The sequence below is a fragment of the Entelurus aequoreus genome, linkage group LG15 (genome assembly GCF_033978785.1).
Source record: "Entelurus aequoreus isolate RoL-2023_Sb linkage group LG15, RoL_Eaeq_v1.1, whole genome shotgun sequence".
Taxonomy (NCBI): Eukaryota; Metazoa; Chordata; class Actinopteri; order Syngnathiformes; family Syngnathidae; genus Entelurus; species Entelurus aequoreus.
The window spans coordinates 2,748,269-2,772,782 of NC_084745.1; the positions used below are offsets into that span (position 1 = coordinate 2,748,269).

The following is a 24,514-nucleotide window of genomic DNA, read 5'->3' on the forward strand; positions in this document are numbered from 1 at the left end:
TGCAGGTCAGCGAGTGTAAATCACTGTATTCACATTCTGCTCGTCTGCAGCTCGGAGGGTGTGACACCAACACTGCGGGACTGACCTCAGTCGTGTGAGGGAAACAACAAAGTGGTCAAGACGTCGAAACAATGTGACAACTCGTTGAATTATGTGCTGACGATGAGCAACTCAAACATGACATTCTGATGTTTGATTTGACATAGAAATTTGGTCATTTTCCAACCAATATTCTACAACAGTGGTCCCCAACCACCGGGCCGCGGACCGGTACCGATTGGTACCGGGCCGTGCAAGAAATGTAATTTAAAAAATATATATATATATATTTTTTTTTTTACTTAAATCAACATAAAAAACACAATGTATACATTATATATCAATACAGTCTGCAGGGATACAGTCCGTAAGCACACATGATTGTATTTCTTTATGAAAAAAAAAATTATAATAATAAAAATAAAAAAAATCCCCCCCCCCCCCCCCCCCCCCCCGGTCCGTGGGACACATTTTCAAGCGTTGACCGGTCCCCAGCTACAAAAAGGTTGGGGACCACTGTTCTACAACACAAATACAACGTTGAAACAACATGCTTTTTGACAACGTTTAATCAATGTCGGGTTCTGTTGTTGATTTCTTCCCACTCCCTTTCAGGCAAAACTGGACAATCATGCATTACATACTATACATCCGTGGTCCCCAACCTTTTTGTACTTGCGGACCGGTCAATGCTTGAAAATTTGTCCCACGGACCGGGGGGGAGGGGGGTTAGTAAAAAAAAAAATATTATTATTATTATTTTTTTTTTTTGTCATAAACAAATACAATCATGTGTGCTTACGGACTGTATCCCTGCAGACTGTATTGATTTATATTGATATATAATGTATATATTGTGTTTTTTAAGTTGATTTATTTAAAAAAAAAAAAAAAAAAAAAGTTTTATTTATTTCTTGTGCGGCTGCACAATCGGTCCACGGACCGGTACCGGGCCGCGGCCCGGTGGTTGGGGACCACTGCTATACATTACCTTTTGCACTATATTAATTTATATTATTATGTGTTGTCAACTTTGTACTTTTTTTATGTCATTGCCTGAAATAAATAAATAAATGACAAAAAAAAAAAGAAAATTATTTGACCATTGAAATTTGGTAATTTTCCAACCAATATTCTACAACACAAATACAACGTTGAAACAACATACTTTTTGACAACGTTTAATCAATGTCAGGTTTTGACGTTGATTTGACCATTGAATTTTGGTCATTTCCCAACCAATATTCTACAACACAAATACGTTGAAACAACATGCTTTTTGACCACTTTTAATCAATGTTGGGTTCTGACATTGGTTTGACCATTGAATTTTGGTCATTTTCCAACCAATATTCCACAACACAAATACAACGTTGAAACAACATGCTTAATGACGATTGTTTAATCAATGTTGGGTTCTGATGTTGATTTGACATTGAAATTTGGTCATTTCCCAACCAATATTCGACAACACAAATACAACGTTGCAACAACAACATTTTTGACAACGTTTAATCCATGTCCGGGTTCTGACGTTGATTTGACATTGAATTTTGGTCATTTCCTAACCAACAACGTGGATCCAACGTTAGACATCAACGTTGTCCCGATTTACAAATACAACTATTTTTGCGACGTTGTTTCAAAGTCAGTTTTAAAGGACACGCACGTATAATCAACGTTGTATCAATGTCTTGTGCCTGCTGGGCAAAAAAATCTCTCGCACACACACACACACACACACGTGCATAATTCAGCTATGACCGTCTTTATATTGACCCTTGCTGGCTAAATAGCAGGCGTGGTCCAGGAAAGACAATCCCAGCGGTGCTGAGTGGGGACTTTGGCCTCTTCAAATACTTCATTACCAAAACAGTGCTTGCCATTCCAATAATTAGCTGTAAGAGACTGGGAATGATGTTATGACAGCCGGTGTTTTTTTAATTTTTTTTTTATGACTAATCGCCCCAATAAGCGCGAATTGACACCCACTCCTTGGCAGTTTTTAAAGCCCGGCTTGGGACCGACCCTGCACACGGGTGACTAGGATTTAGTGTGCACACACAGTTAATAGCTGAGGTGGGGGATGGGGCTCGGGAGGGTTTACAAATGCTATCAGTCTGGTCACGATAGAGATGAAGCATCCAGACAGCTGCGGAGTGCTTAGTCACTCCAGGATGTCAGACTGAAGAGGATCAGAGGTGTCACGTACAGATGTGGACCTGCTGAACTCAAGTCCATGGACAGTCCAAATAGCGTGTTAGATACGTTGATATGGTTTCCACTATCCACTGGGACTTCTTGCCACAGGGCCAGATCAACAAAGAGATCCTTCGTCAAATCATGCAGTATTCAGTAGATGGAAGAGGCGAGAGTTGTGGCAGGACGACTGGTTTCCTGCATCAGCGTGACAATACCCTGAGCATCCAAAATGTTCCAGGCTGAGACCAACAAGACAACGTATTTGTTGTTGTTGCTGTCTTTCAAAGGGAGTGTGAAAACAGAACTGCCGTGGATCCGGGAAGAAGAACCGTTCCAGCTGTGTGTTTGACTCCGAGGGAGAACTTTCTTCAAGAAGTAAAACTTGTAATTTGTATTTAAAATATATGTTTTGTCCCGATACAATTGCACATTTCCATTCTGAATAATCACGTATCGTGTCTACTGGGGCTGCTTGCAGACTCGGTGATGTTAACTAGGGACCTCCCGAATAATAGAGGAGCAAGTGGGGCTAGGGTTGGGTATCGAGTATCGAGTATCGATTGGAACCGGGACTAACTTTACGATTCTCCCGGAATCGTTCAAAAGTTTAAATTTCGATTCTTAGTTTCGATACCCAGTCCGCCGACCGGGAAAAAAGAATAAGTCCGCCGACCGGAAGAAGAAGCCGCTGAACACCAACGAAGAAGCGCCCACCGCCGGAAGTGTTAGCATAGCCGAGCCTAAGAACCTTAAGAAAGTCAATGACTTCACCATAAAAGTGGCTGACATTGTTATCACCAGGAAAGATGAGGTCACCTACCTAGGTTCCATTCTAGAGGCTAACCTTTCCTGTGATAAAATGGCAACATAGGTAATCAGAAAGGTTAACCAACGAACGAGATTTCTCTACAGAATCTCCTCTCTGGTCAACAAAAGCACCTTGAGGATTCTGGCGGGAACTCTCATTCAACCCTTTTTCGATTACGCACGCTTCTTTGGTTAGCTTTTCTCTTTGTTGTTAGCCCAGCTCGGCATCCCCGCTTCTGCTTCCGCTCGCACCGCCTATGTCGTCTCCATTGGCGGTCACCGCTAGCACTTGACTCCGCTGCTACAAAGGCCGCTCGATGTAGCCCACAAAGTATTCCCATGCTAGCGAGGAGGTCCACCGTACATGCATCTTTCAGTCTATAACGACCCGATCCATCCACATCCAGAATTGTCTGTCGGTCATATGTGATCACAGAGTGTTCACGCTTTGAGCCAGCCATGAAATCGACAGAAATGACGGGTGTTTTTTGCCAAATCGCTCTACACTCCCAAGAGCGTTAGCAGAGCCGCTGCATTCCCATGCGCCGCCATTTTGAACTGTGTAGAACTTGCACCTGGCTCGCTGACAACAAGCTATCCATACACTTGGGTAAAACAGAATCCATCCTGTTTGGGTCCCACATCATCCACATCAAGAAAGTCAATGACTTCACCATAAAAGTGGGTGACATTGTTATCACCAGGAAAGATGAGGTCACCTACCTAGGTTCCATTCTAGAGGCTAACCTTTCCTGTGATAAAATGGCAACCAAGGTAATCAGAAAGGTTAACCAACGCACGAGATTTCTCTACAGAATCTCCTCTCTGGTCAACAAAAGCACCTTGAGGATTCTGGCGGGAACTCTCGTTCAACCCTTTTTCGATTACGCATGCACCTCCTGGTACCCTAGCACCTCCAAAACCCTCAAATCTAAACTCCAAACATCTCAGAACAAGCTAGTCAGGTTACTTCTAGACCTCCACCCCAGATCCCACCTCACTCCTACCCACTTCTCTAAAGTGGGCTGGCTCAAGGTGGAGGACAGAGTTAAACAACTTGCACTGAGCCTAGTCTATAAAATCCACTACACCTCCCTGATACCGAAGTACATGTCAAACTACTTCCTTAACGTAAATGACCGCCATAACCACAACACCAGGGGGAGCTCCACTAACCACGTTAAACCCAGATTCCGAACTAACAAAGGTCTTAACTCATTCTCTTTCTATGCCACATCAATGTGGAATGCGCTCCCAACAGGTATAAAAGAAAGGGCATCTCTATCCTCCTTCAAAACCGCACTAAAAGTTCACCTCCAGGCAGCTACAACCCTAAACTAACACCCTCCCCGGATTGCTAATAATCAAATGTAAACAATCAAATGCAGATACTTTTTCTTATGCCTTCTGATCTCTCCCTCTCTCTCTCTCGCTCTCTTTCTCTCTCTCTCTCTATATGTCCAATACTTGCTGTCACTTATGTGTAAAGGTGTTTTCATGAGGTTTCCTGCAGCATCATACACTTATGTGTAAAGGTGTTTTCATGAGGTTTCCTGCAGCATCATACACTTATGTGTAAAGGTGTTTTCATGAGGTTTCCTGCAGCATCATACACTTATGTGTAAATGTGTTTTCATGAGGTTTCCTGTAGCATCATACACTTATGTGTAAAGGTGTTTTCATGAGGTTTCCTGCAGCATCATACACTTATGTGTAAAGGTGTTTTCATGAGGTTTCCTGCAGCATCATACACTTATGTGTAAATGTGTTTTCATGAGGTTTCCTGTAGCATCATACACTTATGTGTAAAGGTGTTTTCATGAGGTTTCCTGCAGCATCATACACTTATGTGTAAAGGTGTTTTCATGAGGTTTCCTGCAGCATCATACACTTATGTGTAAATGTGTTTTCATGAGGTTTCCTGTAGCATCATACACTTATGTGTAAAGGTGTTTTCATGAGGTTTCCTGCAGCATCATACACTTATGTGTAAATGTGTTTTCATGAGGTTTCCTGCAGGATCACACACTTATGTGTAAAGGTGTTTTCGTGAGGTTTCCTGCAGCATCACACACCTATGTGTAAAGGTGTTTTCATGAGGTTTCCTGCAGCATCATACACCTATGTGTAAAGGTGTTTTCATGAGGTTTCCTGCAGCATCATACAATTATGTGTAAATGTGTTTTCATGAGGTTTCCTGCAGCATCATACACTTATGTGTAAAGGCGTTTTCATGAGGTTTCCTGCAGCATCATACACTTATGTGTAAAGGTGTTTTCATGAGGTTTCCTGCAGCATCATACACTTATGTGTAAAGGTGTTTTCGTGAGGTTTCCTGCAGCATCACACACTTATGTGTAAATGTGTTTTCATGAGGTTTCCTGCAGCATCATACACTTATGTGTAAATGTGTTTTCATGAGGTTTTCAAAAATAAAGCTCTCTTGAGGAAAGTGTACCCCTGGGAAAATGTATTCATATTTTATAATATTTATATTCAAGTTCATAGATTTGATATTTATATTCTAGTTGAAAACAGCCCTGTGAGGAATGTATAGTAAAGTTCATAAAAAGTTAATAGAATTAAAATTGATGGAGAATGTCGGACTATTTCATTCAGAAAGACTGTAGGTTAGCTAGCTCATTTAAAATATCCTAAACTTTTTTTTGGCCCTGCCTCTTAAAAGAATCGGAACCGAGAATCGCCAGGAATCGGAATCGAAACAAAGAATCGGAATCGTTCGAATTCAAACGATACCCAACCCTACGTGGGGCTGTACCTTAGAGCGTAGGGGGAAACTGTAACTGAGTGCGCAGCCCAATACGTCTCTCCTCATGCGTAAAACTCAACTCTGTCTCTGCTTGGTTCCTTCTTCTTGTCTTGTGTCATCGATAGTTCGGTGTTTGAACCTGACAGAAGGTTGGCGGGCCGAATGGACAACTTTGGCGGGCCGGATGTGGTCCACGGGCCTCCAGTTGAATAAAGATGCGTTATGCCTTCCCCAAGATAAAAATATGTCTTTTGATGTGACATTCGAAACACATTTTAGGAGGTCTATTAAGACCTTAGTTATCATTTATAGTCCTTTGTTTTGGCAGAGTTGTCTTGTCCCAACATATCAATTTAATAATTTGCTTCCTTCCTCTAACTTCATGTTCTGGGTTTCAATAAAACCTGACTGATGTTTAGGATTTGTTAGCTGAATTTCATTGACAGACATCGGATACATATTCTGACTCCCGAACTACAATCAAAAAGAAGCAATCAGCAGATGTCCATGGTCCGGCTTATGGACTCGGTGAGCCCCCACACATCAAAGATTGTACTGCATTACCAGCAGAGTGAGAGATTGAGGTCGTGGTTCTGGACCAGGCACAGATAAAGTGTGAGGGCAGATGACAGAGATAAGAGTCAGTGGCTGCTATCGGAGCGAGCAGCATGTGGTTCCCAAACCTAAACCTGCTACTTTTATCTATAATGGCCAATCAGTGGCTTTGGAAGTCACCCAGATCCACTGGGAGTGGGTGAGGCTCAGATGGAGCGGCACCAGCTTAAACCTTGACACAAAGTTGACGTCGTGACTTTAAAAGGACAGGCGGGCTCTGACTTTAATGCCTAGAAACAAGAAGCGAGGTGTGCACATGTGGTTAGAGTACATAACTTTGATGTGCCTTTGGCTGTTGGCAGGGAGCCTTTTTAGTGGCAGTTGTCTCAGATCAATTGGATTAGAGAAAAAGTCCTTCTAGAAAAGACACCTGCCACACACACAAGCACTGTAATGACCACCCACAGACCTGCTAGGACTTGGCACAGGTGGACAAGTCATTACATATGCTGACATAGTTCTCAACCTGTGTACTTTCCTGAATAACAATTCATCTGTAGACTTCATCAGTTCATAGACTTAGATTGGTCACCACTAGTCTTAGACTTAGATTGTTCACATCTAGTCTTAGACTTAGATTGTTCACATCTAGCCTTAGACTTAGCTTGGTCACATCTAGTCTTAGACTTAGATTGGAAAAATCTAGTCTTAGACTTAACTTAGTCATATCTAGTCTTAGAATTAGATTGGTCACATCTAGTCTTAGAATTAGATTGGTTACATCTAGTCTTGGACTTAGATTGGTCAGATCTAGCCTTAGACTTAGATTGGTCAGATCTAGCCTTAGACTTAGATTGGTCACATCTAGTCTTAGACTTAGATTGTTCACATCTAGTCCTAGCCTTAGATTGGTCACATCTAGTCTTAGACTGGGATTGTTCACATTTAGTCTTAGACATAGATTGGTCACATCCAGTCTTAGACTTAGATTGGTCACATCTAGTCTTAGACTTAGATTGGTCACATCTAGTCTTAGACTGAGATTGTTCACATTTAGTCTTAGACATAGATTGGTCACATCTAGTCTTAGACTTAGATTGATCACATCTAGTCTTAGACTGACTTTGGTCACATCTAGTCTTAGACTTAGACTGGTCACATCTAGTCTTAGACTTAGATTGGTCACATCTAGCCTTAGACTTAGATCGGTCAGATATAGTTTTAGACTTAGATCAGCCTGATATAGTCTTAGACTTAAATTGGTCACAACTAGTCTTAGACTTAGATTGGTGAGATCTAGTCATAGACTTACATTGGTCAGATCTAGCCTTGGACTTAGATTGGTCATATCTAGCCTAAGATTGGTCAGAACTAGCCTTAGACTTAGATTGGTCGGATCTAGTCTTAGACTTAGATTGGTCAGATGTAGTCTTAGACTTAGATTGGTCAGATCTAGTCTTAGACTTAGATTGGTCAGATTTAGCCTTGGACTTAGATTGGTCATATCTAGCCTCAGATTGGTCAGAACTAGCCTTAGACTTAGATTGGTCGGATCTAGTCTTAGACTTAAATTGGTCACATCTAGTCTTAGACTTAGATTGGTGAGATCTAGTCATATACTTAGATTGGTCAGATCTAGCCTTGGACTTAGATTGGTCATATCTAGCCTCAGATTGGTCAGAACTAGCCTTAAACTTAGATTGGTCGGATCTAGCCTTAGACTTAGATTGGTCAGATCTAGTCTTAGACTTAGATTGGTCAGATCTAGTCTTAGACTTAGATTGGTCAGAGCGAGTCGTAGACTTAGATTGGTCAGATGTAGTCTTAGACTTAGATTGGTCACATCTAGTCCGAGACTTAGATCAGTCATATCTAGCCTTATACTTAGATTGGTCAGATGTAGCCTTTGACTTAGATTGGTCAGATCTAGCCTTAGATTGGTCAGATCCAGTCTAAAACTTATATTGGTCAGATCTAGTCTTAAACTTAGATTGGTCAGATCTAGTCTTAAACTTAGATTGGTCAAATCTAGTCTTAAACTTAGATTGGTCAGATCTAGCCTTTGACTTAGATTGGTCAGATCTAGCCTTTGACTTAGATTGGTCAGATCTAGCCTTACATTGGTCAGATCCAGTCTAAAACTTATATTGGTCAGATCTAGTCTTAAACTTAGATTGGTCAGATCTAGTCTTAAACTTAGATTGGTCAGATCTAGTCTAGCGGCTTGTGCCAAGACCCCAAATATTTATACCCCAAAACCAGGAGGGTGTGCTTGGGCAACGTTGGTATCGCCCTATCATTCATATATATATATATATATATATATATATATATATATATATATATATATATATATATATATATATATATATATATATATATATATATATATATATATATATATATATATACTGTGCAATAATATATTGTGTGTATATATATGTATGTGTATATATATATATATATATATATATATATATATATATATATATATATAAATATATATATATATATGTATATATATATATATATATATATATATATATATATATATATATATATATATATATATATATATATATATATACATATATATATATATATATATATATGTATATATATATATATATATATATATATATATATATATATATATATATATATATATATATATATATATATATATACATATATATATATATATATATATATATATATATATATATATATATATATATATATATATATATATATATATATATATATATATATATATATATATATATATATATATATATGAACGATGCATTGGACACTTACTGTAATACTTCAAAATATGTGCAGGTATAAACAGCAAACAACAAAGACTGGAGGTTATTATGTCTTAGTTGTAAAAGATTAGTGAAGGGCAGAGAATGAATCTGGATAATTACAAAGTAATTACATTCATTATTGCAAGTCAGACCTCATCTTTAATCCAGTTATGAACTGGAGGACATGCACAGAGCATGCTAGCATGGCAATGACAAATGTGGCTGCCAAGGTCCTGAAGAACACCGGGAAGGGAATATTTGGGACTTTTCAGTTGGGAAATCAATCAATCAATCAATCAATCAATCAATCAATCAATCAATCAATCTGCCTGCAAAAGATGATCATTGAAATTGCCTGAAGCAGCACTACCAATAATACTTTGAAGCAGCACTACCAATAATACTTTGAAGCAGCACTACCAATAATACTTTGAAGCAGCACTACCAATAATACTTTGAAGCAGCACTACCAATAATACTTTGATGCAGCACTACCAATAATACTTTGAAGCAGCACTACCAATAATACTTTGAAGCAGCACTACCAATAATACTTTGAAGCAGCACTACCAATAATACTTTGAAGCAGCACTACAAATAATACTTTGAAGCAGCACTACCAATAATACTTTGAAGCAGCACTACCAATAATACTTTGAAGCAGCACTACCAATAATACTTTGAAGCAGCACTACCAATAATACTTTGAAGCAGCACTACCAATGATACTTTGAAGCAGCAATACCAATAATACTTTGAAGCAGCACTACCAATAATACTTTGAAGCAGCACTACCAATAATACTTTGAAGCAGCACTACCAATAATACTTTGAAGCAGCACTACCAATAATACTTTGAAGCAGCACTACCAATAATACTTTGAAGCAGCACTACCAATAATACTTTGAAGCAGCACTACCAATAATACTTTGAAGCAGCACTACCAATAATACTTTGATGCAGCACTACCAATAATACTTTGAAGCAGCACTACCAATAATACTTTGAAGCAGCACTACCAATAATACTTTGAAGCAGCACTACCAATAATACTTTGAAGCAGCACTACCAATAATACTTTGAAGCAGCACTACCAATAATACTTTGAAGCAGCACTACCAATAATACTTTGATGCCGGACTCCACTGCCAGTGTTTCTTCTCATTTGCATCCCCGCTGGGACGGCACTTTGTTTGTCTGCACTTCATTTAATTGACGCTGTAACTCAGAGAAACATTTCATTACGACACTTTAATAATCACAACTCCTGCTGGTCCACCGAGTCTCTGTGAACAAAACATCACAATCTATGTTCTATTAGGGAGGTTCTAGTCGGGGATTTATGCTGCCGATACCCACATCCATCATACGTCAGCCGATACCAATACCGATACAGATCACATGTATTTACTGAGTCTTAGACTTAGATTGGTCACATCTAGTCTTAGACTTAGATTGGACACATCTAGTCTTAGACTTAGATTGGTCACATCTAGTCTTAGACTTAGATTGGTCACATCTAGTTTTAGACTTAGATTGGTCACATCTAGTCTTAGACTTAGATTGGTCACATCTAGTCTTAGACTTAGATTGTTCACATCTAGTCTTAGACTTAGATTGGAAACATCTAGTCTTAGACTTAGCTTGGTCACATCTAGTCTTAGAATTAGATTGGTCACATCTACTCTTAGACTTAGATTGGTTACATCGAGTCTTGGACTTGGATTGGTCAGATCTAGCCTTAGACTTAGATTGGTCAGATTGAACCTTACACTTAGATTGGTCAGATCTAGCCTTAGACTTAGATTGGTCAGATCTAGCCTTAGACTTAGATTGGTCACATCTAGTCTTAGCCTTAGATTGGTCACCACTAGTCTTAGACTTAGATTGTTCACATTTAGTCTTAGACTTAGATTGGTCACATCTAGTCTTGGACTTAGATTCGTCAGATCTAACCTTAGACTTAGATTGGTCAGATCTAGCCTTAGACTTAGTTTGGTCACATCTAGTCCTAGCCTTAGATTGGTCACCACTAGTCTTAGACTTAGATTGTTCACATCTAGTCTTAGACTTAGATTGGAAACATCTAGTCGTAGACTTAGCTTGGTCACATCTAGTTTTAGCCTTAGATTGGTAACATCTAGTCTTAGAATTAGATTGGTCACATCTAGTCTTAGAATTAGATTGGTCACATCTAGTCTTAGAATTAGATTGGTCACATCTAGTCTTAGACTTAGATTGGTTACATCTAGTCTTGGACTTAGATTGGTCACATCTAGTCTTAGAAATAGACTTAATGACACTTTACCAATAATAACACACTGTTAAACAAGTTCTAATACAAGTGTTTGATATAAACAAAGTTGATAAGACAATAACTAAACAAAATCCAAAACTACTTAAATTATTTTCATATCAACCTAATCACTCAAGTATCAAATAATATACAGATATTGTTGTCGACACCGCTAATCCTCCCTCTTCTGAGGTATCGTGCACTTCTGGCTGTGACAATGCTAACACGTCTATAGGTAACAGCCAATATATCATATTATATAATCAATATGATGCCTTGTGACTCGGTATTGCTTAACAATGTATAGATATTGATGTATAATCAATCCAGCGCTGTACGATGTGATGAATGTTCTCTCAAATGCGCCTAAAAATGTAATAAACCGGGTCGCACCTGTGCGAAAAGGGATTTCAACACTTTTATTGCATCTTTCTCTTAAAATAAATCCATCCAAATTTGATACATCTAGAGTAAAATGTTCGCCCATCTGTACAGCATGATTGAAATAAATTTAAACCATAACCAAATTGACAAGTGATTGATCACTTCATGTTGCTGCTGACCTTTAAACATGTCCTCTTAAACCAGGACACTTTATTTCACATTTTGTTCCTTTGGGTTTTTGTTAGCTGAAAAATTGAACAAACGTCTCGGTATTGTTTAAAGAAGATTACAGATTATATTGGACTTTTCTCATATTATTTTCAAGGCTTTTTCTTATCTCAAAACACCTCTAAAGTTGGGATCCTGTTATACAAAACCTCATTGTCTTACTTGTTGGTACCCGTTTTCGTGTATTTGGGATCCCCATCAGTCCTGAAAATGTCAAACCAAGGCAAGGTGGAGATATTTAGTGAAGTCAACGGATATTTCCATTTATGGGTTAGCTTATGGGTCAAACTACGAAACCCAAAAGCAGTGAAGTTGTCACGTTGTGTAAATGTTAAATAAAAACGGAATACAATGATTTGCAAATCCTTCTCAACTTATATTCAATTGAATAGACTGCAAAGACAAGATATTTCATGTTGCAACTGGAAAACGTTATTTTTTGCAAATATCAGCTCATTTGGAATTTGATGCCTGCAACATGTTTCAAAAAAGCTGGCACAAGTGGCAAAAATGACTGAGAAAGTTGAGCAATGCTCATCAAAGACTTATTTGGAACATCCCACAGGTGAACAGGCTAGTTGGGAACAGGTGGGTGCCATGATTGGGTATAAAAGCAGCTCCCGTGAAATGCTCAGTCATTCACAAACGAGGACGGGGCGAGGGTCACAACTTTGTCAACAAATGACTGAGCAAATTGTTGAAGAACAACATTTCTCAACCAAGCTATTGCAAGGAATTTAGGGATTTCACCATCTACGGTCTGTAATATCATCAAAAGGTTCAGAGAATCTGGAGAAATCACTGCACGTAAGCGAAGATATCACGCACCTTGGATCCCTCAGGCGGTACTGCATCAAAAAGCGACATCAGCGTGTAAAGGATATCACCACATGGGTTCAGGAACACTTCAGAAAACCACTGTCGGTAACTACAGTTCATCGCTACATCTGTAAGTGGAAGTTAAAACTCTCCTATGCAAAGCCAAAGCCATTTATCAACAACACCCAGAAACGCCGCAACATATGTCACCATCCAAGCATCTGCTTATTTCAGCAAGACAATGCCAAGCCACAGCTAACATCCATCCACAGTCTGCAGTGTTTTAGCCACTTCTAAATCACTAATTCTGGCATCCATGGCGACAAATAAAGTATGTTTCTTACAAGTATCATTATCACGCTAAACATGCTACACTACACACCCTAGGAGGATACAATAGCTCAACGCTAACAAAAGCTAGCACAGAATCTTAGGAGTTGTTAAAGACAGACGCTGACTTGAAGGCCTACTGAAATGAAATGTTCTTATTTAAACGGGGATAGCAGATCCATTCTATGTGTCATACTTGATCATTTCGCGATATTGCCATATTTTTGCTGAAAGGATTTCGTAGAGAACATCGACGATAAAGTTCGCAACTTTTGGTCGCTGATAAAAAAAAAGCCTTGCCTGTACCAGAAGTAGCGTGACGTCACAGGTTGAAGAACTCCTCACATTTCCCCGTTGTTTACACCAGCAGCGAGAGCGATTCGGACCGAGAAAGCGACGATTACCCCATTAATTTGAGCCAGGATGAAAGATTCGTGGATGAGGAACGTGAGAGTGAAGGACTAGAGTGCAGTGCAGGACGTATCTTTTTTCGCTCTGACCGTAACTTAGGTACAAGCTGGCTCATTGGATTCCACACTTTCTCCTTTTTCTATTGTGGATCACGGATTTGTATTTTAAACCACCTCGGATACTATATCCTCTTGAAAATGAGAGTCGAGAACGCGAAAATGGACATTTATCTCCACGACAATACATCGGCGAAGCACTTTAGCTACGGAGCTAACGTGATAGCATCGTGCTTAACTGCAGATAGAAACAGAAGAAATAAGCCCCTGACTGGAAGGATAGACAGAAAATCAACAATACTATTAAAACATGGACCTGTAACCACACGGTTAATGCTGTACCGCCTGGCGAAGCCTAGCAATGCTGTTGCTAACGACACCATTGAAGCTAACTTAGCTACGGGAACTCGTCAGAGCTATGTTAAAAACATTAGCTCTCCACCTACACCAGCCAGCCCTCATCTGCTCATCAACACCCGTGCTCACCTGCGTTCCAGCGATCGACGGCGCGACGAAGGACTTCACCACGATGATCAACCCAGACAGGTGAGGACAGCGTCGGCAAGAAACATATATTTCCCCAAAGTTACGTACGTGACATTGCACATAACGACACGCACGTACGGGCAAGCGATCAAATGTTTGGAAGCCAAAGCTGTACTCACGGTAGCGCGTCTGCTATCCAACTCAAAGTCCTCCTGGTTGTGTTGCTGCAGCCAGCCGCTAATACACCGGATCCCACCTACAGCTTTCTTCTTTGCAGTCTCCATTGTTCATTGAACAAATTGCAAAAGATTCACCAACACAGATGTCCAGAATACTGTGGAATTTTGTGGTGAAAACAGACGACTTAAACTCGTCACCGTGCTATTCCAAAATGTCTGCTTCAACCCATCATACCGAGACGTTTTCAGCCGGAAGTTTCCCGGGAAATTTAAAATGTCACTTTATAAGTTAACCCGGCCGTATTGGCATGTGTTGCAATGTTAACATTTCATCATTGATATATAAACTATCAGACTGCGTGGTCGCTAGTAGTGGCTTTCAGTAGACCTTAAAGGTTGCTTCGAAAAACAAAAATCTCTCTCCTCAGGAAAAGTTTCCATAACTCTCAGTTTGAACTCAGAGAAGGATTGTGTTCTAACGCTATTTCTAAGTATCAATGGGCCTTGAAGTCCTAGACAGCAGCCAGATGGTTTCACTTGAGAGAACGTCAATAGGAGTGTGTGAGTAAGCTCCTAGTCCGTGACTGGGAATGAAGGTCACGTGTCCACCTTGCATGACTGAGCACCTCAGCTGTGTCTCACTTCCCTTTCCTTGTCTCGCCTCGGACTTGACACTCCGGAGTCGGAACGTGGCCGTTCACGATACGCACGGCGTGGTCTTGACAGACAGCCCGTACACCTCGAGCATGGCAAGTCCGACACTTGTTACACCTTTTTATGTGCTCCTACTTTAAAGAGAAAAAGTTTTTGAGCGACAGATCCAGAACAATAGTCAGGTTGATATTGGCCTTGGTGTCAAACTCAAGGCCCTGGGGCCACATAATTTTATCTGACCCGCAAACACCAGGTGTCAATAAAGTACTTCATATTTTCTCACTAAATGTAATTGTTTTCATTTTGACAGAAAAAAATATATGTACTGCTTGAAATTACATATATTTTAAACTTTAATAGTATCCAATATTTCAACAAATAGGGATCGTGGGATCACACTCCTCAGCCTTCCCGATAAGGTCTATTCGGGTGTGCTGGAGAGGAGGCTATGCCGGATAGTCGAACCTCGGATTCAGGAGGAACAGTGTGGTTTTCGTCCTGGTCGTGGAACTGTGGACCAGCTCTATACTCTCGCAGGGTCCTTGAGGGTGCATGGGAGTTTGCCCAACCAGTCTACATGTGCTTTGTGGACTTGGAGAAGGCATTCGACCGTGTCCCTCTGGAAGTCCTGTGGGGAGTGATCAGAGAGTATGGGGTATCGGACTGTCTGATTGTGGCGGTCCGCTCCCTGTATGATCAGTGCCAGAGCTTGGTCCGCATTGCCGGCAGTAAGTCGGACCCGTTTCCAGTGAGGGTTGGACTGCCCTTTGTCACCCATTCTGTTCATAACTTTTATGGACAGAATTCTAGGCGCAGTCAAGGCGTTGAGGGGGTCTGGTTTGGTGGCTGCAGGATTAGGTCTCTGCTTTTTGCAGATGATGTGGTCCTGATGGCTTCATCTGGCCAGGATCTTCAGCTCTCGCTGGATCGGTTCGCAGCTGAGTGAAGCGACTGGGATGAGAATCAGCACCTCCAAGTCCGAGTCCATGGTTCTTGCCCGGAAAAGGGTGGAGTGCCATCTCCGGGTTGCGGAGGAGACCCTGCCCCAAGTGGAGGAGTTCAGGTACCTTGGAGTCTTGTTCACGAGTGAGGGAAGAGTGGATCGTGAGATCGAAAGGCGGATCGGTGCGGTGTCTTCAGTAATGCGGGCGCTGTATCGATCCGTTGTGGTGAAGAAGGAGCTGAGCCGGAAGGCAAAGCTCTCAATTTACCGGTCGATCTACGTTCCCGGGCAGCACGGAGGCAGAGGGGTTAGTGCGTCTGCCTCACAATACGAAGGTCCTGAGTAGTCGTGAGTTCAATCCCGGGCTCGGGATCTTTCTGTGTGGAGTTTGCATGTTCTCCCCGTGACTGCGTGGGTTCCCTCCGGGTACTCCGGCTTCCTCCCACCTCCAAAGACATGCACCTGGGGATAGGTTGATTGGCAACACTAAATTGGCCCTAGTGTGTGAATGTGAGTGTGAATGTTGTCTGTCTATCTGTGTTGGCCCTGCGATGAGGTGGCGACTTGTCCAGGGTGTACCCCGCCTTCCGCCCGGTTGTAGCTGAGATAGGCTCCAGCGCCCCCGCGACCCCGAAGGGAATAAGCGGTAGAAAATGGATGGATGGATGGATGGATCTACGTTCCCATCCTCACCTATGGTCATGAGCTTTGGGTTATGACTGAAAGGACAAGATCACGGGTACAAGCGGCCCAAATGAGTTTCCTTCGCCGGGTGGCGGGTCTCTCCCTTAGAGATAGGGTGAGAAGCTCTGTCATCCGGGGGGAGTTCAAAGTAAAGCCGCTGCTCCTCCACATGGAGAGGAGCCAGTTGAGGTGGTTCGGGCATCTGGTCAGGATGCCACCCGAACGCCTCCCTAGGGAGGTGTTTAGGGCACGTCCGACCGGTAGGAGACCACGGGGAAGACCCAGGACACGTTGGGAAGACTATGTCTCCCGGCTGGCCTGGGAACGCCTCGGGATCCCCCGGGTAAGAGCTGGACGAAGTGGCTGGGGAGAGGGAAGTCTGGGTTTCCCTGCTTAGGCTGCTGCCCCCGCGACCCGACCTCGGATAAGCGGAAGAAGATGGATGGATGGATGGATAGATTTTATATTGCGCTTTTTTACAGTATATTATCATACTTTCCAAACATGTTTTTGTCTAAATAAAAATACTTAACTTTACAGCAGATTATGAGTGGTAAATTCTCTAACTTTTTGAACTTCATGACTATGACGGAAACGTTGCTTCTCAAAATTCTAAGTTTTTCCTGACAATATATTGCTAATAAAACCAGGCAGTAGCAAAGTGTTTTTCAACCACTAGTGTGCCGTGAGATACAGTCTGGTGTGCCGTGGGAGATGATCTCATTTCACCTATTTGGGTTAAAAATATTCTTGCAAAGCAGTAATTATAGTCTGCAAATGATGTGTTGTTGTTGAGTGTCGGTGCTGTCTAGAGCTCGGCAGAGTAACCGTGTAATACTCGTCCATATCAGTAGGTGGCTTTTTCTCTTTTTTTTGGTATTTTCCTGTAGCAGTTTCATGTCTTCCTTTGAGCGATATTCCCCACTTTGTTTTAGCAATCAAGAATATTTCAGTTGTTTTTATCCTTCTTTGTGGGGACATTGTTGAATGTCATGTTCGGATGTACATTGTGGATGCCGTCTTTGCTCCACAGTAAGTCTTTGCTGTCGTCCAGCATTCTGTTTTTGTTTACTTTGTAGCCAGTTCAGTTTGAGTTTGGTTCTGCATAGCCTTCCCTAAGCTTCAATGCCTTTTCTTAGGGGCACTCACCTTTTGTTTGTTTTTGGTTTAAGCATTAGACACCTTTTTACCTGCTGTTTCCCACATCTACAAAGCAATTAGCTACCTGCTGCCACCTACTGATATGGAAGAGTATTGCACAGTTACTCTGCCGAGTTCTAGACAGCACCGACACTCAACAACAACACATCATTTGCAGACTATAATTACTGCTTTGCAAAAAATATTTTTAACACAAATAGGTGAAATTAGATCATCTAGTGCAGGGGTCCCCAACCACCGGCCTGGTACCGGTCCGCGGACCGATTGGTACCAGGCCGCACAAGAAATTTTTTTTTTTTTTTTTTTTTTTTTAATGAAATCAACATAAAAAACACAATATATACATTATATATCAATATAGATCAATACAGTTTGCAGGGATACAGTCCGTAAGCACACATGATTGTATTAATTTATGTAAAAAAAGAATTAAACATTTTTTTTTAATTTTTTTTTTTAAATACCCCCCCCCCCCCCCCCCCCCCCCACCGGTCCGTGGGACAAATTTTCAAGCGTTGACCGGTCCGCAGCTACAAAAAGGTTGGGGACCACTGATCTAGTGCAGTGGTCCCCAACCACCGGGCTGTGCAAGAAATATATATATATATATTTTATTTTATTTTATTTTATTTTATTTTATTTTTTTATTAAATCAAAATAAAAAACACAATATATACATATTGTGTATGTGTATGTCAATATAGATCAATACAGTCTGCAGGTATACAGTCCGTAAGCACACATGATTGTATTTCTTTATGAAGAAAAAAATATATATAATAATAATAATAATCCCCCCCACCCCTCCACAGTCCGTGGGACAAATTTTCAAGCGTTGGCCGGTCCCCAGCTACAAAAAGGTTGGGGACCACTGATCTAGTGTGCCGCGGCACAGTGGTTGAAAAACACTGACCTAGATTACCGTAATAACTCCTAAAACACCCAAAAGTGCAGATTTCAACCACTGAAATACTTTCTATAGTTCAAGACTAGAGATGTCGATAAATGCGTTAAAATGTAATATCGGAAATTATCGGTATCGGTTTTTTTATTATCAGTATCGTTTTTTGTTTTTTTTTATTTTGTTATTTTTTTATTTTTTTTATTAAATCCACATAAAAAACACAAGATACACTTACAATTAGTGCAGCAACCCAAAAAACCTCCCTCCCCCATTTACACTCATTCACACAAAAGGGTTGTTTCTTTCTGTTATTAATATTCTGCTTCCTACATTATATATCAATATATATCAATACAGTCTGCAAGGGATACAGTCCGTAAGCACACATGATTGTGCGTGCTGCTGCTCCACTAATAGTACTAACCTTTAACAGTTAATTTTACAAATGTTCATTAATTACTAGTTTCTATGTAACTGTTTTTATATTGTTTTACTTTCTTTTTTATTCAAGAAAATATTTTTTATTTATTTATCTTATTTTATTTGATTCATTTTTTTAAAAAAGTACCTTATCTTCACCATACCTGGTTGTCCAAATTAGGCATAATAATGTGTTAATTCCACGACTGTATATATCGGTTGATATCGGTATCGGTAATTAAAGAGTTGGACAATATCGGCATATCGGATATCGGCAAAAAGCCATTATCGGAGATCCTTATTCAAGACTTACGGTCATTTCAAAACATCCTGCACATCGTAATGGTGACTACAGTTTGGATGTTAAAGGTCTAAAAAAATGAAGTAGAACTTTAAGAAAATCTTAAAGGGCCACATGTGGCCCGCGGGTCCTATTTTGCCCAGGTCTGATCCAGATAAACTCCAGCCAAATGAAATCGAGTAATAATTTAGACACTTGGAATATGGAAGTGACGCCACGGTGATGATGACCACGGACCTGGGTGGTGGTGCGCGTCCACCAGGTGGCGTGTGTGAGACAACGTGGAAGACGTGACATTCGGAATAGAAGCCACTCACTCGATCTCAGCGCCGACGGCGTGACCTCGATCTCGCCGTCGGCCTGGTAGGGCTGGAAGGCCGAGGTGGGGCTCAGCTGGCCGACGTACGGTTCTGGACTCTGCGTGCCCGTGGAGCTGGCGCTGGTGCCGTCACCTCCATTGTGAGGGTCCTGCTCTTCAAAGACGGCCACCAACTGAGGAGAAGGAACAAAAAGGAAAATGACTTTTTTTACATTATTTCCTACAAAGTGTTGATCTCCAAACAGTGATTAAGTAAAGGAACAATTCCGAAATGGGGGATAAACAAATCGGCAGAAATAATTTTGAGCAGAATTCCTGAAGCTTAATCATCCATTAAAACCCAATAAAATAATTGTCATGTTCAAGCCGGTAGAGCTGTGCTTTGTTCAGATCCTGCTCTGTATTCAATACGATCCTTGTCATGCAGATTCACCACGACTCATCACACTATGTGGAGACCGGGCTTTCTGCTCCGCCGCTCCCAGTCTGTGGAACGCTCTCCCTGACCACCTGAGGGCACCACAGACTGTGAATGCTTTAAAAAAAGGCGTAAAAACCCTTCTTTTTAAAAAAGCCTTTTTTTTTTTTAGATATATGCATACTAGTTATAGCTATCTTCCTGTTCTAGTTTTAATTTTTTATTTTATTTTTTTATATCTTTTTTATTTTATTTTTTAATACACTGTAGCACTTTGAGGTTGCTTACTCAATGTAAAGTGCTTTTTACAAATAAAATCTATTTTTATTATTATTATTATTATTACTACTGTAATTACCGTATTTTTCGGACTATAAGTCGCACTTTTTTTCATAGTTTGGCCGGGCTCCAGTGCGATTCATATATGTTTTTTTTAGGGATGTCCGATAATGGCTTTTTGCCGATATCCGATATTCCGATATTGTCCAAATCTTTAATTACCGATACCGATATCAACCGATATATGCAGTCGTGGAATTAACACATTATTATGCCTAATTTGGACAACCAGGTATGGTGAAGATAAGGTACTTTTTTTTAAATTAGTAAAATAAGACAAATAAATTAAAACATTTTCTTCAATAAAAAGAAAGTACAACAATATAAAAACAGTTACATAGAAACTAGTAATGAATGAAAATGAGTAAAATTAACTGTTAAAGGTTAGTATTATTAGTGGAGCAGCAGCACGCACAATCATGGGTGCTTACGGACTGTATTCCTTGCAGACTGTATTGATATATATTGATATATAATGTAGGAACCAGAATATTAATAACAGAAAGAAACAACCCTTTTGTGTGAATGAGTGTGAATGGGGGAGGGAGGTTTTTTGGTTTGGTGCACTAATTGTAAGTGTTTCTTGTGTTTTTTATGTTGATTTAATTTAAAAAAAAACAAAAAACAAAACAAACAAAAAAACGATACCGATAATAAAAAAACTGATACCGATAATTTCCGATATTACATTTTAACGCATATATCGGCCGATAATATTGGCAGGCCGATATTATCGGACATCTCTAGTTTTTTTCCTTCTTTACTATGCATTTTCGGCAGGTGCGACTTATACTCCGGTGCGACTTATACTCCGAAAAATACGGTAATCAAAATGTGGGCTCTGTACCGAGGATGTCGTTGTGCCTTGTGCAGCCCTTTGAGACACTTGTGATTTAGGGCTATATAAATAAACATTGATTGATTGATATATATATATATATATATATATATATATATATATATATATATATATATATATGTATTCATGTATATGTGTGTATGTGTATATATATATATATATATATATATATATATATATATATATATATATATATATATATATATATATATATATATATATATATATATATATATATATATATATATATATATATAATATACATATATATATATATATATATATATATATATATATATATATATATATATATATATATACATACATACATACATACATACATACATATATATATATATATATATATATATATATATATATATATATATATATATATACACACACACATATATATATATATATATATATATATATATATATATATATATATATATATATATATATATATATATATATATATACACACATATATATATATATATATATATATACATACACATATTCCCCTAGGGGGGTTACCCACATATGCGGTCCTCTCCAAGGTTTCTCATAGTCATTCACATTGACGTCCCACTGGGGTGAGTTTTTCCTTGCCCGTATGTGGGCTCTGTACCGAGGATGTCGTTGTGGCTTGTGCAGCCCTTTGAGACACTTGTGATTTAGGGCTATATAAATAAACATTGATTGATTGATATAAAGTTAAAGTACCAATGATTGTCACACACACGTGTGGCGAAATTATTCTCTGCATTTGACCCATCACCATTGATCACCACCTGTGGAGGTGAGGGGAGCAGTGAGCAGCAGCGGTGGCCGCGCCCGGGAATCATTTTCGGTGATTTAACCCCCAATTCCAACCCTTGATGCTGAGTGCCAAGCAGGGAGGTAAAGGCTCCCATTGTTATAGTCTTTGGTATGACTCGGCCGGGGTTTTGAACTCACAACCTACCGATATGAGATAATAAGCCAACATTGTGTCCTTTCAGTAGACTTTTGCCGCATTTTAGCCATCATTTTTTGTTGATTGTTCCTAAAATTATTTTTCATGTTCAGTTTAAACTTTTTCTTTTCAGGTGTACAATACACAGTTATTCAAAATCAACAGAAAAGTCCTTCAAAAGGCATTTGTTTTTAGTTTTTTTGTTTAGTTTTTTTTTTTAAACAAAAAAATGAAATCCATTCAACACGATTCTCACCAATTAATCGGTATAAAATGTCCAATAAAAACTTTTCCAAAGAGTTGCAAAAACTCTTGGCTGCTGACATGTGACGAATAAGCACGGAAAAGTCCTAATAAAATGTATTTGAATTTTCTTACATTTTTGGGAAAATTATGAATCGATTTAGAATCGGAATAAATAAGAATTGCAGGATTTGTTTCCGGCTCCCCTATAAACCTGCGACTGCCATAAGCCTTATTGGATCAAATGGCCTTCAAATGGGTCACTGTAGCTAAGTGTACATGGACATTTATTTAATCTGATCATCAATGGGGTTAGAATCTTACTGTGTACATGGACCCTGAAAAAACATAGGATTATTACGTCTATTTCCATGCATTACACCTTAAATCGGAATACTTTACTTTGACATGCGCAGAACCTGACACGCATTTTAATTTTTTATTTTTATTTTTTATTTTTATAATGTCCTGCCATTGGAAAACTTTAGTAAAACTTCTCAGAGGGTGAGATAACTCCTGGAAATAACTGTCTTACAACGGCCAAAGGTATAGATGTGTGTGTCCAAGTTAAAGGAAACATCTTCTGATGGATTTATTTCGAGCTGGGTAACGTTTGCTGTGGTCTGGAACAACATGGCGCACACACAACTATCAGAAATGCAGCCAATATTACATACAGATAATGTGAGACATGCAAATAAAAATTAAATACGCAGAGGACTAGGGCTGCAACAACTAATCGATTAAATCCATTAAAATCGATTATAAAAATAGTTGCCAATTAATTTAGTCATCGATTCGTTGGATCTATGCTATGCGCATGCACAGAGGCTTTAATTTTTTTTTTAATTTTTTTTTAAATAAACCTTTATTTATAAACTGCAACATGTACAAACAGCTGAGAAACAATAATCAAAATAAGTATGGTGCCAGTGTGCTGTTTTTTTTCCAATAAAATACTGGAAAGGATAGAAATGTAGTTTGTCTCTTTTATCTGATTATTAATCGATTAATCGAAGTAATAATTGACAGATTAGTCGATTATCAAATTAATCGTTAGTTGCAGCCCTACAGAAAACATAAGTCAGGAAATTAAATGAGCTCAAATATACCTACAAACGAGGCATAATGACGCAATATGTACATACAGCTAGCCTAAATAGCATGTTAGCATGGATTAGCTTGACCAAATGTGCCTGGTTAGCACTCCGCACAAGTCAATGACAACAACAAAGCTCACCTTTGTGCATTTTCAATATAAGTATTGAATACTAGGGATGATGTTTGATAAGGAATTATCGAGTTCGAGCCTATTATCGAATCCTCTTATTGAACCGATTCCTTATCGATTCTCTTATCGAGTCCAGATAGGTTGTTGTATATGGAAAAAAAACACACAATATTTGGTTTAACAAAAGCTCACTTTTATTATATAAGAAAAAAATAAAATCTAATAAATAAATAAATATTGACTGATACCCACCTAACAAAATAAAATAAAATAAATAAATATTGACTGTTGTTACCCAAAGTATATTAAGTGGGATTTTTCAGAGAAACAAATATATACAGTAACACAAAAACAAGCTGTCTCTGTGATCACTATTGGTGTATAAATAATAATATAGTGTTAAATAAAATCAGTCCCTTGGGCACAAAACTGAAAATAATACAGCTCTCCAAAAAGTGCACTTCTGCTGCTATTGGAACATAACTGTTTGTTATGATGCTTTGACATTTTTGCACTTTATTTCTTTATTGAAAGAAAATTCTATGAAGAGAAAAGTTGTTTGCAAATATGGTTACAATGCTAAAAAATGAAAAGTTAAAGCTAAAAAAAGAAATACACTTTATTGAGTTAACATTATTTCTTTATAGGCGGAAAAATGTTATGAGCTAGAGAATGTAACAACTACACTACCCAGCATGCAA

General features: G+C 39.2%; 1 protein-coding gene across 1 annotated transcript in view; it reads right to left on the minus strand.

Annotated features, from left to right (window-relative positions):
* The window catches only part of LOC133629694 (partitioning defective 3 homolog), a 799,726-nt gene that overhangs the window by 556,447 nt on the left and 218,765 nt on the right, over window positions 1-24,514 (minus strand). The window contains exon 3 of the mRNA XM_062020594.1: window positions 19,761-19,935. Within this exon, the coding sequence (XP_061876578.1) occupies window positions 19,761-19,935 (175 nt within the window). The remainder of the gene's footprint in view (window positions 1-19,760; window positions 19,936-24,514) is intronic.